Below are 20,219 nucleotides of genomic sequence, written 5' to 3'. Positions count from 1 at the left end.
GAAAGTGGAGTTGTGGAAACAGATCAGGCTATTACAGCCAGACATCCTGACTTCAAATCCAATCCCTGCTGTTATTTCTCCCCAGGCCTCTGAGGGCTCTCTGTGAGTTGGTAAATAACCAATGTTCTTGGTCAGGACCATTTTTATTTTTTCTAATTGGAAAAAAAAAAAAACAAGATAACAGTTTTACCATAAACCAGTTTTTCCTGGGGCTAAGGGCGAATGAAGTTGGATGGAGGTTGGGCTGGGAGTGGGGCAAGGGAGGAGAGGCAGGGAAACTGAAAAGACTCTTTCTGGAAAACAGCACTGCCTGCAGCCTGTCCTTGACTTCAGTGGTCCCTGGAGACATTTGTCTGTCATCAAGGGCCTCTGTATAAATACCAGGGCTTCAAACTGGTTCTTCCGGGTTCAATCATGGCCAATGAAGCGAAACCGGAACAGACTAGAATTTTTAAAATTTGGGTAAACTGGAACCATAACTGGAAAGGGAAAAATTACAGGTTGAAGCCCTGTTAGAAACTTAATCTCCATCTTAGAAAACAAGGACAGTGTACACGTTGCACAGCAACCATATCTCTTGCCTGTGGGATTTTGGACAGTTGGAAATAGCAGTGCCCTGCTCAAGGATGGTGGCCAACCTTGCCGCTTTGAATGTGTGTCGCACTCCTCAGTCCTGGCAATGATCCAATCTCATGCATCAGGCTTCTGAAAGGGTTCACTAATGCCTCTTCCGAGTCTCCCATTCCAGGGCTTTGGCCTAATTTTTCCTGTTTGAATTATGGTTCCAGATCACCCAAATTTTAAAAATTTGTGTCTGTTCGGATTTGCTTTTTCTGCCATGACTAAACCAGTTTGAACCAGTTCAAAGCCCTGGTAACTACCTGTGTTAGCTCCCCATCCATCTACTTCCTTTGTCCTTGAGGACCCAAGAATGTGTCCTCTTTCCGGATGTGTCAGCTTCTCCTCTCCTTGGGTGCCTCTGTCCTTGGCCCTCTGGGGGTGGAACATAATGCTTCCTGTATCTTCCCTCCCTTGTTACCTTTCAGGACTCACACTTTCAGTGGAATTTGACTTCTGTTGACTAGAAGGAAACACAAAATTGTAGTCATAAAAAATCTTGAAAACATATTTGCTCTTCACTGAGTTTGATCTTTAGTCAGTTGAAATTGGACCAGTGCCACATTTTCTTGGGCTACTTCTAAAACTTTCTTGTAGGAGGTCTCTAGTTGCTATGCCAGGTTGGCTCCTAAATCAAGCTACTCCAACTTCAGCTGGCAGTAGAGTCAAGGTGGCACGGCCACAAGGACTGTTTCCTAAACTTAATTCTGTGGAGAGGCCTTCAGATCGCCAGCATTTCTGTTCTGTAGCTGGCCTAGCCTCGTGGGTCCTGACTTCATGCCTGTGTGGATGGTGCTGGCCTCTCTGATTCCCCAAAGACTCCCCCTTAGGCTGCAGGCCAGCCCTTCCCTGGCCTCCTAGAAGTCTCTCTACCCCTGTTTCTAGCTCTCGGAAGTTCTCTCCTCTCTCCTGGCGCATTTTTCTGTCTTATTTGGCTCACCTATAACTTTTTCAGCAGCTGGTTGTTGAGACACTTCTACTCTTAGGCAAAGTTTGTATTTTTTGTTTTGTTTTCCAAGTATGATCAAAAACTTGTTTACTTCTGTGGTTTCACCTATGGCTTCACCTCACCTCATTGGCCGGCCTCATCATCTGGCAAACTGTCCCATCTTACATCAGCACTCTTTGACTGGTCACAGCAGACTATTGCTGCTTATTGTTTCAAGGTGCTGTGGCTCAAAGAGAGCAAACTCCAGAGTCAGGTAGGGGAGAAAAGGCAATGAATTAATTCCTGAATACACCAAAGGGAAGAGATGGCCAGGCTTCTGTTGGCCAGGGTGGAAGATGCACTTATTGGGTGGGGTGAGGTCTGTAGGACCATGTAGAAGAGACATTTAAAGCAGAGGGGCAACATGAACAAAGTTGGGAGGGATGCATGTACGTGGTCTGTTTGAGGAACACAGTGTAAACAGAGCGTAAGGCTTAAGTGGAACTTTCTGCAGGGCAAATTGTGAAGGCAAGTATTCGGAAAAAGTGGTGTGTTCCTTAAGCTCAGAGCAAGCAGTTGAAGAGAGTTTAAGTTTATATACATTCTCCTTGCCCACTTTCTCCAGAATCCATCTGAGGAATCTAATGGGGTAAGTGTAATTCTTTTAATTGTGTGGGGATCTTTTGCCCTTTATAAAAAGCATCTCAGAAACAGGACATTAGAGTGAAGAAATTTTTTCGATCAGAGCTTGATTATCTGTGTCAGTGAGAACCAAGGGTTGCAGGAAAGTGTGAAACTCATAGATAATTAAGAAAAAGAAAAAAAAAAGCTGTAGTGTAGCGTTGGACTTCAAGATCCTTTCCTACTATGATGCTGATGTGGCTGGTTAGGGGCCAATTCTGAGAACCACTAGTAGAGCAGTGGTTCTCAACATGTATTATACATATGCATCACGTGGGGATCTTGTTAAAATGTAGATTATAACTCAGTATATTTGGGTGGAAAGGCAAATTCTCAGCAAGGATTCGAACCAGAACAAACCAGTTAAAAGCCCTGCTACTAACCCTTTCATCCATAATGTCTAATTGGAGAACCATGCCCTTTCTTGCCCCCTCCTCCGTTGGAGGGACTGGCCATCTTGAGGTGCCACTTCTCATGCTAGATAACGGAGAGTTGGACCAGACCTTTGACCCTGGGGTGGGGAAGAGGAGAGCTGGCATTAGGAGGGTATTGGTAGGTTTTCTTATAGTGGCTTACTTAATTGGAAAGTCCACATATGTCTAATTCAAGTTGGTATCCCCAGAGCCTAGCACAGTGCCTAAACCATGGATAAATGAATGTACATCAGGAATTCGTACTGAACGGTGGACTCTGTGAGGTCACAGACAGTGCCTTACACTTCTGCTAGAGCCTAGCAGACTACTTTCATTGCAGATGTTCAGAAAATATTCGTCGATGAACAGGGAGAGAAAGTGTAATCTGTGCTGATTTGACAGTACTTGGCAAGCTGTCTTTCTGGACTGGCCAGGGAGTAGTCATTGGAAGTAGAGACTTGGGATTATAAATATAGCAAAAGAGGACAAGGCTAGATATTTGTACATTCATTTATCAAACACCTACTGTGCACCTAATATGTGCTAGGCATGGTGCTGGGCACTGGGGTTGGAAAGAAGTGGCAAATGAAATAGGATATCTGCCCTCAGATAACTTACATACAGTCTGGTAGAAGGGATAGGGAAGTGAATTATTGATTACTGGGTCTAGAGGAGTATGATAATTGTTATCATAAAGGCTAATACAGAGTGATAGGGGACCATAGTGTGGGTGGTGGCCATCAAGGAATGCTTCCTTGAGAAGGTAATACTTATGAAAAATAAGTATTACTCAATGCCTGATACCTTTCTAAGTATTTTATGGGTGTTTATTTAATTCTTGAGTCTGTTGTTGTGGCATGGATTTCAGCATACCAATAGTCGTGAAGATGGCTCAGGATTGGGCGACGTTTTGCTCTGTTGTACATGTGGGTGTCATGACTTGGAGGCAACTAACAACAATTTATTTAATTATCACAACATCCCAATGAAGTAGACACTGTTACCATCATTTTGTAAAGGTAGTGTCTTAGTCATCTAGTGCTGCTACAACAGAAATACCACAAGTGGATGGCTTTGATAAAGAGAAATTTATTCTCTCACAGTCTAGTAGTCTAAAAGTCCAAATTCAGGGCATCACCTCCAGGGGAAGGCTTTCTCTCTCTGTTGGCTCTGGAGGAAGGTCCTTGTCATCAGTCTTCCCCTGGTCGAGGAGCTTCTCCCCACTGGAACCTCGGATCCAAAGGACGCGCTCTGCTTCCGGCGCTGCTTTCTTGGTGGTATTATGTCCCCAGTCTCTCTGCTGGCTTCTCTCTTTTATATCTCAAAAGAGATTGACTTAAGACACTATCTATTCTTGTAGATCTCATCAATGTAACTGCCAATAATCCATCTCATTACATCATAGTAATAGGATGTACAACACTTAGGGAAATCACATCAAATGACAAAATGGTGAACAGTCACACAATATTGGGAATCATGGCCTAACCAAATTGACACACATCCTTGAGGGACACAGTTCAATCCATTACAGGTAGAAATTGAGTAAGGTAGGTAATACGACCCAAATTTGAAACTAGGCAGTCAGAAGTTAGAGCCCTCAGGCTTAATCCTTACACCTTACTTCTTTCCCAATGGAAATTAGTGAAACAAAGAAGGGAGTAGAGAAAAGGGCATGTTAGGCTCAGAGAATAGTGTATTCAAAGGCAGAGAAAAGTAGTATGATTGGAGTGGAGAATGACCTGGGAGTGGAGGTGAGAGATGAGGAAGCTGGAAGACAGCAGCCAGATAGGCAAGGCGTTCATTGCTAAGCCAAGGAGTTTGAATTTTGTTCTGAAAGATTCTGAAGGGTTTTAAGCAAGGGAGAGGCATGATCAAATCTGCATTGCAGGAAGATCATTGTGTCAGTGTACAAGATAGACTGGAGTGGGGCCAGATTGACAACAGGAAGAATAGTCAGGAGCCTATTAAAGTAATCCCTGTGAGAAGTGATGAGGGCTTGATCCTAGGCAGTAGCAATGGGAGTGATGAATGGAGGACAGGATGGATTTGAGAAAGCTCGGCTGCTAACCCAAAGGTCGGCAATTCGGGTCCCACCAGCCGTTCCTTGGAAACCCTATGGGACAATTCTACTTTGTCCTATAGGGTCGCTGAGAGTCAGAATTGACTCGATGGCCATGTGTTTTTTTTCTTTTTTATGGAACTGGAAGCTGCAGAACCTGCCGTGAAATCATATGTGGGGGTGCATTTTTAGTTTGAATGAGTCCTTGTAGAGTACAAGGAGAGGAGAAAAAGATGATGAGTTCAGTACTGGACTTCCTGAGTTTGAGATTCTTGTAGGAAATTTAAGAGAGCTCAGCAACCGTGAAAATTTATAATTATTATTCATATTTGTTGGGTACTTATTATTTGCCAAACCTTCCTCTAAAAATCAGTTGCCATGGAGTTGACTCCAACTCATGGCAACCCCATGTGTGTCATAGTAGAACTGTGCTCCATAGGGTTTTCAATGGCTTATTTTTTAGAAGTAGATGTCCAAGCCTTTCTTCTGAGGTGCCTCTGGGTGGACTTGAATCTCTAATGTTTTGGTTAGCAGCTGAGCATGATAGTCATTTGCATCATATTAATAATCTAATTTAATCCTCACAAGTCTATGAAATTATTTACATTTTAACAGATGAGGGGTTGAAAATGTAGTGCGAGGTTGAATAACTTGCTCCGAGTTACTCACATAACAAGTGGCAGAACTAGAACTCATATCCTGGGTTTGATCTTGAAACCTCTATGTCAATAAAACTTTATGTGATGATGGAAATGTTGCTTATCTTCGCTGTCCAACACAGAAGCCACTAGCCACATGTGGCTACTGAGTACTTGAAATATGAGTGTTGGGCTAAGGAACTGAATTTTTAATTTATGTTTAATTAGTCACATTTGGCCAGTAGCCATTGTATTGGATAGCTCAGCTCTCTGCTCTGCTATCTTTGTCTTTGGAAGTCATCAGCATATCCGTCAGAACGGAAGCTTTAACCAACCCAAAACCAAACCCGTCGCTGTCAAGTCGATTCCGACTCATACTGACTCTATATGACAGAGTAGCATTGTCCCGTAGAGCTTCCAAGGAGCGCCCGGTGGATTCGAACTGCCAGCCTTTTGGTTAGCAGCCGTAGCTCTTAACCACTGTGCCACCAGGGTTTCCTGGTGTGTATAAGAGCAAAACCAAAAAAAAAAAAAAAAAAAAGTTGCTGTGGAGCCAGTTATGACCCCATTTGTTTCAGAGTAGAACTGATCCATAGGGCTTTCCGGCTGCTGACTGAAAGTTCAGTGGGTCAAACCCACCAGCTGCTCCGCAGGAGAAAAGGCCTGGCGATCTGCTCCTGTAAAGATTACAGCCTAGGAAACCCTGTGGGACGGTTCCGCTCTGTCCTGCAGGGTCCCTGTAGGGTTGCTATGAGTTGGAACCAGCTTGACGACACACAACGACAGCGACAACGAATGGGTCAGTGGTGAGGAAGCAGAGGCAGCGGGTCTCAGTGCTGGGAGTCACTGGGAAGCTTGTAAAAAATACGCGTTCCTGGGCAGCTTCAGATTCTGATTTGATAAGTCTGGGGAGGGGCCGAGGAGTGTGCATAGTGAAGTGCCTGAGAGGGTTTTGACAGTTACCGAGTGGCACATTCCTCCAGTAAAATGGCTGGGAAGGGAAGGAAAAATAAAGGCGTTGAGGGAGAGCTATTTTTTATTTATTTATTTTTAATTTTTAAAGAAAAGGGTAAGGGCGATGTGGGCTTGCTTAGAGGTGAAAGGACTATTAAATAGAGAAGGCTTGGTGAATTGTGATGAGTTAGAAAGCTCGTTAGTTAGCTGGATTGTGAATCCCCGAGTCTTGGACCAGCTGCCCACGCTGCGTGTGCCCGAGGGAGCCCGGAAGCTGAGGCAGTCCTGCCCACCTTGTAGACAGATGACCATGGCTCACGCGGAGCACGCTGTTTCTCAGCAGTATTTGAGAATACTCAGAAATGCGTGAGCAGTTGCGAGTCCTTCGCAGTGCCCAAAATCACACCTGTCTGTTTGCCTGTTTTCTATTTTTAGACTTTCCCATACTCGCTTGCGAGGTGGAAAACAGTACTTATTCATCTTTATTCCCTACTTCTTTGCTCCTTGCCTTCTCATCGTCCCTGCTTACACTTTTCTACTTAAACTGAAGTGGTAAATTCCACCGTCATTTTAATGGTGGAAATAATTCAGCATGAAAACTCGGCCTTCTCTTTGTCAGTGATGTGTGGCCTTACTTCCATTCAAGGGTTTGAGCAGGTCAGTGGCTCCTGACATTTTTACCACTATCTTTTCTGTTACCTTCTTCCCATGCATTTGATGTTTGAAAACGTTTATCTGACAAATTCACTGTGAATATTAAGTACTATTGACAGCCACCATTTATGGTACACCTACCAGGCGCCAGATATTGCCCTTTCTTTAAGGCAGGCATTATTACCTAAATTTGACACGTAGAGGTGGTGTCCTTGAGTGGCACAAAATGTTAAGTGCCCAGGTACTAATGAAAGGTAGTTTGAGTTCACTCAGAGGCGCCTTGGAAGAAGGGCCTGGTGATCTACTTCTGAAAAATCAGCCATTGAAGACCCTGTGGAGCACAGTGCTACGCTGATACACATGGGGTCACCATGAGTTGGAATCAACTTGACAGCAACTGGTCTGTTTTTTTTTGTCTTGGACACTTAAAAAAGCAAACCCGTTGCCATCGAGTTGATTCCGACTCGTAGTGACCCCAGAGGACAGAGTAGAACTGCCCCATCAGGTTTCCAAGGAGCAGCTGATGGATTCAGACTGCTGACCTTTTGGTTAGCAGCTGAGTTCTTAATCACTGTGCCACCAGGGCTCCTTAGAGAAGTTAAATAATTTACCCAGTATCACCCCGAATGCAACAGAGTCAGAACTAGAACTTGCATCTTCCTGACTCCAACAACTTAAACCTCAAAACCAGCTCTATAAGTGGTATTTAATTGTCCCCATTTTTTCGGATGAGAAAACTGAGGCTAAAAGAGGATAAGGGTCCATAAGAAACAGAGCCAGGATTCAAACCCTGGTTTGTCTCCCTGCTCTTTCTACGATACCCCACTACCTAAGATAATTTATTTCCCCATTTTTACTGATCGAAGACATATGTAACTGCTACTCGGAACCTTTTGAAGCTTCCAGTTTTCATGAATAATTGTTGTAAACACACTAGATTGCTCTGATTACAGCCAAAAGCAAAAACATGTGATAAGTTAGTCAGTGGGTCCTTAGTGTGGGTAAGTGTACAATTTCCATCAGGCTCTGGAAATGCTAAATTACAGCTTTCACACGGGCATGACTGCTTGGAACCACCTGAAGCTCTCAAACCCCCTTCTGGGTTTCGGAGACTGTGGCCCCTTTAGAGCTGTCTGGAAGAGAAAGAGCTGTTCCCACTCATGAAGTACCCACTCAGATTAAGTTGCCAAATTCAGTCTCCCTAACAGTAAAGCAAAAAGCCCTGGTGGTACAATGGTTAGGCACTTGGCTGCGAACCGAAAGGCTGGCAGTTTGAACCCACCCAGAGGCTCTTCGGGAGAAAGACCTGGTTGGTGATCTGCTCCAGTAAAGATTACAGCCTAGAAAACCCTATGGGGAAGTTCTGCTCTGTCACATGGGGTCGTCATGAGTCAAAATTGACTCGACAGCACCTAACAACAGCAAGCAGTAAAGCTGTACTTTCCAAAGGGCAAAGGGACATCTTCCTGGTGGTCTGTGAGGTTAGCCTGTACTTTCTGCACATATACCAGTAGGGGGAGGGAGGAACAGAGGTGAGTGGAATCACAGGGAATCACCCAGCCTGCTTCCCGGGGCTTTGTGCACACCGCCTAGCGAACGTCTTCACTCTGGAGTGTGCTTTGGCTCAGCTGACAGGAGAGTTTTCCCAGATGTTCCCAGTGTATCAGTGTGACCTAGGATAAGCTTGAAGTATTAACATGAAGGCGGAAAACAAAATCAGGTTTCCGGATTTGATTTGCTTCATTCAGCTGGTTTCCCTCAGAGGTGTTTCTGGGTTTAAAGAAGAGCTTCCCCTCTTACTAAGGAATATATTCTAGTGTTCCAGAGTTTAACTTATGCAGTGATTTTTATCCAATGCTTCAGTTTACAACAGGAAGGATTTGAGGCACCCTAATTCCTTTCAGGGGCCTAAGAGTCCCTGGGTGGTGCAAACAGGTAAGCACTTGACTACTAACCAAAAGATATGTGGTTCACCCACCCAGAGGTGCCTCAGAAGAAAAGCCTGGTGATCTGCTTCTCTTAGGTCACAGCCATGAAAAACCTGTGGAGCATAGTCCTACTGTGAAACACATGGGGCCGCCATGAGTAAGAATCATTCAACCATAATGGGTTTGTTTGTTGTTTTTTAATTCCTTCTCCAGCTGTCTCAGGGGAACAGAAAAGGTTGCTTTACGACTCAAGTTCCCTTCCTTGCGGCATTAAGCCACCTGTCAGTCATCTGGTGCCCAGGCTAAGTTGTGGCAAATCCTTGTTTAGAGTTTGTCAGGCTTTTTAACAGACATTTTCATCCGTTAGTGCCCTCTGCTGGACTTCTCCTCGTTCTTCTCAGTTTCCTTAAGCTGCATGGTCCAGACTGGACTCCCTGCCCACCAACGCCCTGCTTAGTCTGTGGTGAATGGGCCCATGGCATCCCACACTCCTCTGTAAGCACTCTAGTATGGCGGATGCTTTCTCATGGCCTCCAGAGACTGGCAGGTTCATTTAGGGAGAAGGGTGAGCGGCCCGGTGTCCAGGTGGCCTGTATCACTCGAAAAGGCTTATATGAGACGAGAATTGAGAGGGTTCATGTGATAGTTTGAGGCAATATCTGAATCTCTGCAAACTCTGCTGCACAATATTATTTCATGGGATTGAAGGAGGAGTGGTTGCCTTATTTAAGACTGTTTAAAAACAAGTTTATAAAACGGAGAGGGAGAACCGGCCCCACTGGAGGGGGTGGACCCGAGGGTCCCTGGCTGCCCTTCAGCGCGTGCTCCCACGCCACGTACCCGGCTACCTCCGGCCCCTGCCGTGCAGACCCTTGCTGCAGACAGCGTCCCACGACACTTGCAGAAGGAAGGATCCCCGTGCACCCCGTGGCTGTTGCCATCGTGGATTTATCTGCAGTTCTGGCTCAGCTTCAGCTCTCTTGAGTCTTCCCTCAAACACCCCGCAGCAGAGGTGTCTGTACCTCCACCTTGTCCATCTTTCTAGTGTTGATGCTTCACAGTCCACAGTGAATACTTGTGCCTCCTAGACTGGGACTTTCTGGGAGGGACCACGTCTCAACAGTCTTTACATCCTCATCTCTTAGCACCGTGCCTGGAACACAATAAATGTTTGTTAATTGAAGCTGAACTAGAGTGCCTTTTCTTTCCATTTCTGCCATCCTCCATCTATCTGAATTTCAAGTGTCAGTGCAAAAACCTTGTTGTTGAGACATTCTTCTCTTACTGGCCCCAGAAAGAAGTGGCCTTCCTCTATTCTGGGTTCTTAGAGCATTTAATATGTACTTCTAAGAGTTATCATTATTTACTTTTTAAATGTAGTTAATTGTATTGAGTCTCCCTATCCAGATTGTAAACACCTTGAGAACAGGCTCCTTGTCTGATTTATGTTTTATTTTCCATAACACACACAACCATGCTTTCCATATAATAATGATAGCTGCTAGCATTTATATAGCATTTAATATGTGCAAGGCAGTTCTCCATGTGTCACATATGTTAACTCTCACAATGGCCTTACAAGATAAGAACTGTCATTAAGGTAAGAACTGTCATTTTGTAGGTGAGGAAAGTGACGGTAAATAACTCGCTCTGGGTCATATAAGTAGTAATTGGGGGAGCTTGGATTCAAACTCAGGCAGCGTGCTCCAGAGTCTAAGCTTTTAACCATTGCGTTGTCGCTGGTTATTGATGGCATATGTGTACATAGATGTGATGGATAGATAGCTCCTGTCAACTCTCATGGCGACCTCATATACAACAGAATGCATGTTGCCAAGTTCTGCATCATCCTCACGATCACTGCCATGTTTAAGTCCATCGTTGCAGCTGTTGTGCCAATCCATCTCACCGAGGGTCTCTCTTACCCTGTTGGCCAAACCCTTCACCAAACACAATGTCCTCCTCTGGCGGTTGATCCCTCCTGATAATGTGTCCAAAGAAAGTGAGTCGGACAGTGTTCTGTTATGATCCATAAGGTTTTCATTGGCTAATTTTCAGAAGTAGATCACTAGGCCTTTATTCCTAGTCTTAGTCTGGAATCTCCACTGAAACCTGTCCACCGTGGGTGAACCTGCTGGCAATTGAAACACCGGTGTCATAGCTTGCAACATGATAGCAACAAGCAAGCCATCATAGTACAGCAAACTGACAGGTGGTGGATATGTGCACGTACAAGGCATTATATAAATACTTGTTGAAAGAATGCAAATTGGTATTTAATTATTTAGAACTGACAAAACAGCTTTCATCTCCACCATCTGAAATGTTTTCTAAGCAATAGGAAGACCAGAAGGAGGAGTCAGAAGTGGGTCCTAGTTCTGGTTCCTGAAGCCCTGGATTGGGTTGCTTTGTTGTGGTTCTCGTTTGCAAGCCAACAGTGCCATCCAGTGGGATAACTTGATAACACCAGTTTAGAATTATTTTTTTGGAAACCATAGTAGATGATCATTTAGTTCTTGGGAGCATCTTTTATTATCTTAACTTTAAGAGTAGGGTGAGTAGGAAGGACAAGCCCATCCTGGCTCAAATGGGGTCATGTTTTACCTCTTCCTTGGAAAAGAGGCGCTGATTGTGGGTTGATGAGCTGTTCGGCTTCCAGACACTCCTCCCTCTGGTTCTCACATGTGCTACCAGTGGTATAGACTGGATTTATCTGGTGATGCTCGCCTCTGGAGCTGCGTGCTTTGGAATTTGAGTCCCAATAATCTATGCATTGTCCATGTTGTATATAAGAGGGTGCTTGATGTCAGTCCTAATGTAAGAAATCCCATAAAAACCCCAAAAACCATTGCTGTCTAGTCTAGGACAGGGTAGAGCTGCTACATAGAGTTTCCAAGGAGCGCCTGGTGGATTTGAACTGCCGACTTTTTGGTTAGCAGCCGTAGCACTTAACCAGTATGCCACCAGGGTTTCCAAGAAATCCCATGGGTCAGCTAAATTTTGCTCTAAGGTTTTAATTGGAAAGTCTATTAGAACTGGCAAAGTGGAAGTGATGGGCTTTGTGTGTGGTAAAAAGGAAGGGATTGTGTGCACATTTAGTTCCACCAAGCAACTGCAGGCTTTGTGTATGGTGCCATTGTGGTTTCTCTGTGTGTGTGTGTTTGTCTGAAAATTTGATGTAAATCACTTCTAAGTTCTAAGATCAATCACTTCTTGCTGGAAGAATATAAGGGCATGGTTACGAGTATGACCACAAAAATCATGTGCGTTTTTTGGCTGAGAATGTACAGGCACTGGAGCAAGCAGTTACTCCACAGATTGTTCAAAGAGTTTGTAGTCCCCTGGGGTTCTAGTTTAAGGGGTATACACCATAGAGAGCAATACACCTTATTGTGATTGACAGTCCACCAGAGTAAGGAATCAATTTTGGTTATACTGAAATCTTGGTTATAGTGGTATTTATGGTAATTGGATTAAAAAAAATTATTGTGGTAAATGTTTTGTTATATACATAACACGGAACATTTGCTATTTTAACATTCTTTACATGTACAATTCAGTGACATTAACTTATGTTCATCATGTTGTTCAAACATTATCCTTATCCATTGCCAAACTTTTCCATCATATGGAATGGGAATTTATGATTAATAGAGTCTGTGTAAAGCAGAGGTGAACAGACTTTTTCTGTAAAGGGCCAGGTAGTAAATAGTTTTGGCCTTGTGGGCCATGTGATCTCTGTTGTAACTACTCAACTCTGCTGTTGTAGCACAAAAACAGTCATGGAAAATATGTTAATAAATGGGCACAGTATGTTCCAATAAAACTTGATTTATGAACACTGAAATTTGAATTTCATATAATGTTTGCATATCACGAAATAGTCTTTTCAGTTTTTCTTTCCAACTATTTAAGAATGCAAATATCATTCTTAGCTCACAGGCTGTATAAAAACAGGCAACTTCAGATTTGGCCCCCGGGCCATAGTTTGCTGACTCCTGATCTAAACTACCAGATGCTTGGAGACGTTCATAGTTGGCAGTTAATAAAAGTGTTTGTTCGTTAGCTGTAGGTCGGTTACTGCAGCGTGGTATCTGAACAGCTTTTCTTTCTCTGTAGTGAGCCAGGAGCGAAGACGAAAGGTAGTTGAATTCCACATGACCAAAATGTGAGGCTCTTAAAGAACTCTGACTGTGAACTCTAAAAGGTGTTATGGAGTGAAAGGACTCCACCCTCAATTCCCTCTTCAACCCCTCAGGCTACTCAGCCCCCTCTGGAGGCAGAGAAGAGGACAGGGGACCCCATCAAATCTTTTCCCTTTCTGGGATTTCCCCTTCCCACCCTCAGGTCTGCTCCTTATGAGTCTTTGGGATTGAATGAGGTTGGGGAGTAATAGGGTTACTATCCTGTCAGACAGATTCAGAGGCCCAGGTGCAGAGAAGACAGGAGACATGTGCTCATTGAGTTAGAGCCAGGGAAGAACGGGTAATGGGATCAGGCTCTTCCTCTTCTGTCTCACTAGCAGTGGACAGCCCTTAGGTGTAGGGGATGGGATCTTCACCAACTTTGTGTCATCTCTCATGTCCTTTGTCGGTAATGGTAGTCCCCAATTTACAACATACTCTAGTTACGACAAACCGCATATATGACTGTTTTTTTTTGTACATCTTACCGTTAGTAATATGTAAGACATAATGTTGCAGCACATAATCTGCTGATGTTATCATTCTCCTGCCAACCCCCAAAGACAAATAAAGATCAGATTTATAAAGATATGGATAATAAAGGGCAATAATAATGAGAACTAAAAAAAAAAAAAAAAAAATGAGGTATTTGACTTACTCCAGAACCAACTTATAATGGAGTTGTCAGGACAGAACCCTGTCGTAAGTCGGGGACTACCTGTATGCTTCTTATGATAAGCTTACTTGGGGGAACTTGTATCTTGAAATGTTGTAACTCCATGTCTTTGTCTATTTGATGTCTACATGACCTCCACCAGGGTTGAGAAAGAAGCTGAATGTTAACAGTTTATATCTGTGTCTTTCCTCAGCAGCCAGCAGAGTAGCCAGCAGAGCAGCCACGATGATGATTCAAGCAAGTTCCTGAGTCCCCGAGTGCGGGAAGAAAGGTAAGATTAAATGGGGAGGAAGAGAATGGAAGCAAAGACTAGAGGAGGTGGGTGGAGTGTTTGGGTAAGACTGCTTCTACCACATGCCACAACTATGGGAAACTGAAGAGAAATAGGAGAGTGACAGACCTCTGGGCTTGAAGACTGAGTGGAAAGATAAAATGTTCACCCAAGAAATGAGAGAGACTGATTTTAAAGGCTTTTGGTGTCCAGCAAGGGGAGAAGTCGGTATGTGGTAAACCAGATTTGTTGGAAACACTGCGTAGTGGACTTAAACTTAAGCCACACTTTAAAGGTTGGGTACAGTATGGATCAGGAGGGGAAAGGGTATTTTGTGCCTGAGGAAGGTTGCATGGCATGGCAAAGCATGTGTGGCAACAGAACACCAGTCTGGCTGGATTGGAGTGGATTGTATGTGTTGGAGGTTAATGAAGAATGAGGTTGCATGTCTAGAGTGCAGTGAGAATATGGAGGCTCCTAAGTGCTAGTTTGAAGAGTTGGTATATAACATGTGAAGCACTCAGGACATGAGGACCAGCCAGGATCTGCTTCAGGTAGTGCCTATGAGATGCCAGTAAGAGTTAGGGAATAGAAGAGAGAGAATAGATCTGTTGTAGCAAGTTAAACTTCTGTGCCCAAAGAAAGTTGACTGTATTTATGTTACCTAACAGGAGGTCTCAACTAGCATACCACAGGGTTCTGCTTTTGGTCTCTCTGTTTACTATTTTTATCAACAAGCTGGATAAAAAAGTAGAAGTTTTTTTTTATTATTATGGTAAAATGCATATAACAAAATTTGCCATTTTAACCATTTTTAAGTCTACAACTCAGTGACACTAATTACATTCACCATGTTGTGTAACCATCACCATTATCCATTTTGAAATGTTTTTCATCACCCTAAACAGAAATGCAGTACCCATTAAACAATACCTCTCCCTTTTCCTCTGGCCCCAGCCCCTGGTAACCACTAATCTTTGTTTTTGTGCATTTGACTATTCTAGATATTTCATGTAAGTGGGATCACACAGTGTTTGTCCTTTGATGTCTGGCTTATTTGACTCAGCATGTTTTCAAGGTTCATCCATGTCGTAGCATGTATCAGAACTTCATTTCTCTTTATGGCTGAGTAATATTCCATTGTATGGATAGACACATTCTGTTTATCTGTTCATCTGTAGATGGACCCTTGGGTTGTTTTCACAAAAGTAGAAAGATTTTTGTTTTGTTTTTGTTTGTTTTTTTAACTATATTTATCAAACTTATGTTGGACACCCAGATGAGAGGGAATAGAGAATACTTTGGGTGATTGAATCAAGATTCAGAATTATTTCAAATAATAGAATGGGGTAGAAACCAACAAGATTTTTTGTTTTTAAAGGAAATGTGATGGTGTATATTTATATTAGAGAGGATTCATTTCTTAAGATTGCCGTAGGGAGCCTAATATGAAAGGTTATCATGTGAAAAAGAATGTGGGGTCTTTGTTCACCAGCCAAATAGGAGCCAGTAATATGACACAATTACCAAATGATCTATGAAAGTTTTGAATTATTAATGGAAATGTGGTACATGGGTTCAAAAAAGAATAAGGTCTCCCTGGCGTCTGCAGTAGTTTGGCCATACCTGGTGTCTTTTGCTCAGTTCTGTGGAGGTATTGATAAGTTAGTTCAGAAAAGAATGATTTGGGTGATTGACTATATCGTTAAAAGGGTCGGCTGAAGGGAAGGGGTTTGGCCTGGAGAAAGAGAGGATAGAGGATGGCTATGACAATGACAACACTCTTTAAATATCAGAAGGACTAAGAGCTAGAACTAGAGGGGTAGAAATTACAGTGAGAAGGGTTTCCACTCAGGATAAGGAAGAACTTTTTAGTAATTAGAGCTGTGCCAAAAGGGAACAGGCCTTGCAAAGTGATGAACTGTCCCCGCCATGGAAATGTTCAAGCAAAAGCTAGATGGTATGTCATAAAAGGGATTCCTGCCCTAGAGAAGGTGGGACATTTCTAATCCTTATTTCTTTAGATTACAGAGTCCTGAGTTTTGCCGTACTTCTCAGTTTTGTGTCCATTATTTACCAAAGTTAACGATTCAGCTCGTCGATTTAGATAGAGTACTATATATATATATATACTGGCCCACAAGGGCAAAGACTAATTGTTCTCCTCAAGGTGCTTAATCAGTTGTGATCTGATGGCACTTCCCTTAAGCCCCAGAGTGGCTACACTCTCTTTTTAATGCTTTCTGGATTTCAGCAGCCATATTCTCCACATTAGAAGGGGCCGTAAAATTCCCTCAGTACGACTCCCTTGCCAGGGCTTGTGCTCTAAACCTCTCTGGTAAGCATTCCATCCTTTGTGATCATGAAGTCTGTGGTTGCTCCTCTCCTATCAGCTCTGTGATTGCCACCACTCAACTCGCTTTGTATTAGCTCTGCAACTTGGGGTGCTGAGTCCCTGGGTGGTGCAATCAGTTAAGTGCTCGACTACTAACCAAAAGGTTGACAGTTCTAACCTGTCCAAAGGTGCCTCAGAATAAAGACTTGGCAGTCTGCTTCTGAAAGGTCACAGCTTTGAAAACCCTGTGCAGTGAGGTTCTACTGTGCACACATGAGGTTGTCATGGGTTGGAATTGATTTGACGGTGACTTTTTTTTTTTTTTTTGGTTTCTGGGAGCATTCCTGGGCGAGATGAATAAGTACTGAATTGTGCATACCCTAATATGTTTTTTTTCAGTGCAACTTCAACTCTTACTCTAGGACATGGCTGCTTGCTAGCTACAAAGAGCTTTGCCTTTTGTTCGCTATTTGGGATTGTACATTGTTATAAATTATATTCTAGCCCCTTCTCTGCCGACTCCCCCAACCAAACCTCTGTCCAGAAAAACCCTCTAGATTTCTTCCCTTGTCCTTTCTTCTTTCCCAGCGCTGGCCCACTCGCAGCTCCCCAAGCGCTTCTCAGTGGATGTGGATGTTGTTTTGTGGGGAATGGCGAGGGCTGTGATCAGAAGTATACTTCCTGTGGTTGCCCTTCAGGGTGTGTTCACCATGGCCTTCTGAAGGGAAGCTTTCTTCTCAGCCAGTGGGTTTCTTCTCCTGGAGAGAACAGGTTGTCCCCAGAGCGCTAATTAATCACTCCACCTCAGCTCAGAACAATCCTCAGCTCTGTACCTAATCCTTCCTCTAATATGTTTCCACTGAATTAAGAGTCTCTCTAGGGCCTTTTGGATGTTGGTCTGTGATGTTCTGGCCTGGGGCAATGGTCAGATGTGAACCCTAGGGTGGTGATGAGGCTCATGCACCCCGCTCTGGCCTTTTTATTGGCAGTGCACCTGGTGGTAATGACAGCACGTCCTGCATGAGCAGGGCCTTTGTGTAATCATCTCATTTACTCTTTGCCACTTTCCTGGGAAGCAAGTTGTTGTTGTTTAGTTGCCCATGTTACAGAGTAGACTGTGCTTCATAAGGTTTTCAAGGCTGTGACCTTTCAGAAACAGATCCCCGGGCGTGTACTTGGAGGCGCCTCTGAGTAGGTTCCAACTGCCAGCCTTTTGGCTGGTAGTTGAGTGCTTAATGTTTTGCACCACCTAGGGACCTTGGGAGGCAAGTAGAGCAGGTCTTACTGTCATGGACAGAGATTGACCAGGGACTGATGGGTAATAAGGGCCCTTTTCTGTGGCTGCTCCTGATTCTGCAAACGTGTGGTCAACTGTGTGATGAAAGATAGTTATATAGGGCAGGCAAAAACTTAACATTGACTTCTGTTCTAAAAATCAGTGTTAAAGTCCTTCAGTATAAGATGAACTTTCTTTTTTTTTTTTTTAATTTTTTTTTTTATTGTACTTTAGGTGAAGGTTTACAGAACAAGTATTTTCTGATTAAATAGTCAGTACACATATTGTTTTATGACATTGGTTAACAACCCCTCGACATGTCAACATGCTCCCTTCTTGGCCTTGGAGGACCTTTTTTTGGTGAAAATATGCATAGACAAAGATACACCATTTCAAAAATTTCTACATGTACAATTGATGTCGATTATGTTCTTCTAGTTGTGCTGCTATTCTCACTTTAGATGAAGGTTTACAGAACAAAATAGTTTCTCATTAAGCAGTTAGTACACATATTGCCCTATGACAGTGGTTAAGAACCCCACTACATGTCACCACTGTCCTTACTCAACCTTGGGTTCCCTACCAGCTTCCCTGTCCCCTTCTGCTTTCTAGTCCTTGTCCCTGGACTACTGTGCCTCATTAGTCCCATTTTGTTTTATGGGGCCGTGCAATCCCTGGCTGAACGGTGAACCTTGGGAGTGACTTCACCACTGAGCTAAAAGGGTGTCCAGGGGCCATACTCTCGAGGTTTTTCCAGTCTCTGTCAGGCCAGTAAATCTGGTCTTTTTTGTGTGTGTTAGAATTTTCTTCTGTATCCTTCTCTAGCTCTGTCCAGGACCCTCTGTTGTGATCCCGATTAGAGCAGTCGGTGGTAGCTGGGCACCAATAAGATGGACTTTCAACTGGTAGCACTGCCTTTCTTTTTTTACTGTCCTTGCACAAGGCTTAGAATGGATATAGTATTTAGAGACAAAATAGCTACCCTTCTGTAGCCTAAAAAATGTCCACACTACAGCAGTGGGTGAAATGCCTCAATATAGCATTGGAACCTAAGGGCTTCTGAGAATTTATTTTTCTTGCTTACATCAGTGTTGCGTGCTGCTGATGGTCTTTGGAGCCATTCCAGGGGCAGAGGGTAGGTGGGTAAGAGAGACAGTTGTTTTCCTTAGCAACGTGGCATCAGGGAGAAGTGTTGACTTCAGGAAAAGAATCCATTTATTGGGAAACGGGGATAGTCTCAGAGATAGGAATTACACCCCCCCCCCCACCTCCAGGTTTCTAGTATTAAGCAAAATAGATAACTTCCCCAAATGAGTGTGTGTGTGTGTATGTGTGTGTGTGTGTGATGGAACAGGGGGGACATTCATCAATTTTCATGCTTCTACATGAAGCCAGGGGTACTCTTAAAAACCACTAGCTCCCATCACAAATGGGGCCACTTGTTAGTTTTTCTTAAGTCTTCAGATCTTTATTTAGTATATTCACCCAATGGCAGGAACTTTCAAACAAAGCCAGCACTGTTGAAAAAGCAGCTGTCTTACTAAGGATGCTTTGTACTCACAATGTTTAGTTGCAACAGAAGTGTGGTTTCAGTTGACCAGGAAGCCTGTCAGTGGTAGGAAAATAGAAATCTGGAAGGATGGGGAGGCAAGTGTCGGAGTGCCAGCACCAAGGTGGGTTGTGGGCATTCAAATATCCATTCCTGCATGCAGCCATGTGTGCCACAGAGTTTTATTACATGGCTGCAAGGTACTGGGGAGCCTGCTAGAGTCTAGACTGCAGACAGATAGGAGCACACTGTCTGCTGCCACGCTCTGTGGTGTACTGGGAAAAGCAAATGCTGTGGATTGTTTTCAGTACCACCGTTGTTGCATATTAACTGCGTTTGTAAAAGCAACTGACTAAGCTTTACTCAACCTTAGTTTCCTCATTTGTAAAATTCCAATGTCCGCTGCATATTCTTGTAAAGAATAAATGAAATGACGTATATAAAGTGCCTGGCACTTAGTAGGTGCTTACCGAATGGTAGCTGCTAGTACCCTGATTTTGGCTATCATGACATTTTACTCTCAGTTTCTTAGCAGATCTATACCTTCTGTCTTTGAAGAAACAGAGACAGAAAGACAGTGTAGAACACTGAGCATCTGCAAAATGTCAGATGTAGACACTAAGGATAAACAGATCAAGGTGTATTGTTTCCCCTCAAGAACTTTATTGTCTTGGAAGCAAGGGAGAATGAAGAGAACAGGATACAAGGAAAAGATTAGTCCAAAGGACTGATGGACCACAGCTACCAAGGCCTCCTCCAGGCTGAGTCCAGGACAGCTAGATGGTGCCCGGCTACCACCACTGACTGCTCTGACCCGGATCACAACAGAGGGTTCCGGACAGAGCTGGAGAAGAATGTAGAATAAAATTCTAACACACACAAAGAAAGACCAGATTTACTGGCCTGGAAGAGACTGGAGAAACCCCAAGAGTATGGCCCCTAGACACCCTTTTTAGCTCAGTGGTGAAGTCACTTCTGAGGTTCACCGTTCAGCCGGGGACTGGACAGCCCCATAAAACAAAACGGGACTAATGAAGCACAGCAGTCCAGGG

At 43.7% G+C, this 20,219-nt stretch overlaps 1 protein-coding gene across 4 annotated transcripts in view; it reads left to right on the top strand.

The window, feature by feature from the left end:
• GRAMD1B (GRAM domain containing 1B) overlaps positions 1-20,219 on the top strand; it is a 207,533-nt gene that overhangs the window by 28,260 nt on the left and 159,054 nt on the right. For all 4 annotated transcript variants that reach the window (XM_023742967.1, XM_023742968.1, XM_023742970.1 and 1 more), the window contains exon 2: positions 13,930-14,007. In XM_023742967.1, coding sequence (XP_023598735.1) covers positions 13,930-14,007 — 78 coding nt within the window. The remainder of the gene's footprint in view (positions 1-13,929; positions 14,008-20,219) is intronic.

Source organism: Trichechus manatus, unplaced genomic scaffold (assembly GCF_000243295.1).
Source record: "Trichechus manatus latirostris isolate Lorelei unplaced genomic scaffold, TriManLat1.0 scaffold00227, whole genome shotgun sequence".
Taxonomy (NCBI): domain Eukaryota; kingdom Metazoa; phylum Chordata; class Mammalia; order Sirenia; family Trichechidae; genus Trichechus; species Trichechus manatus.
Note: the sequence above shows the minus strand (reverse complement) of the source record. Positions and strands in the feature narration are given on the sequence as shown.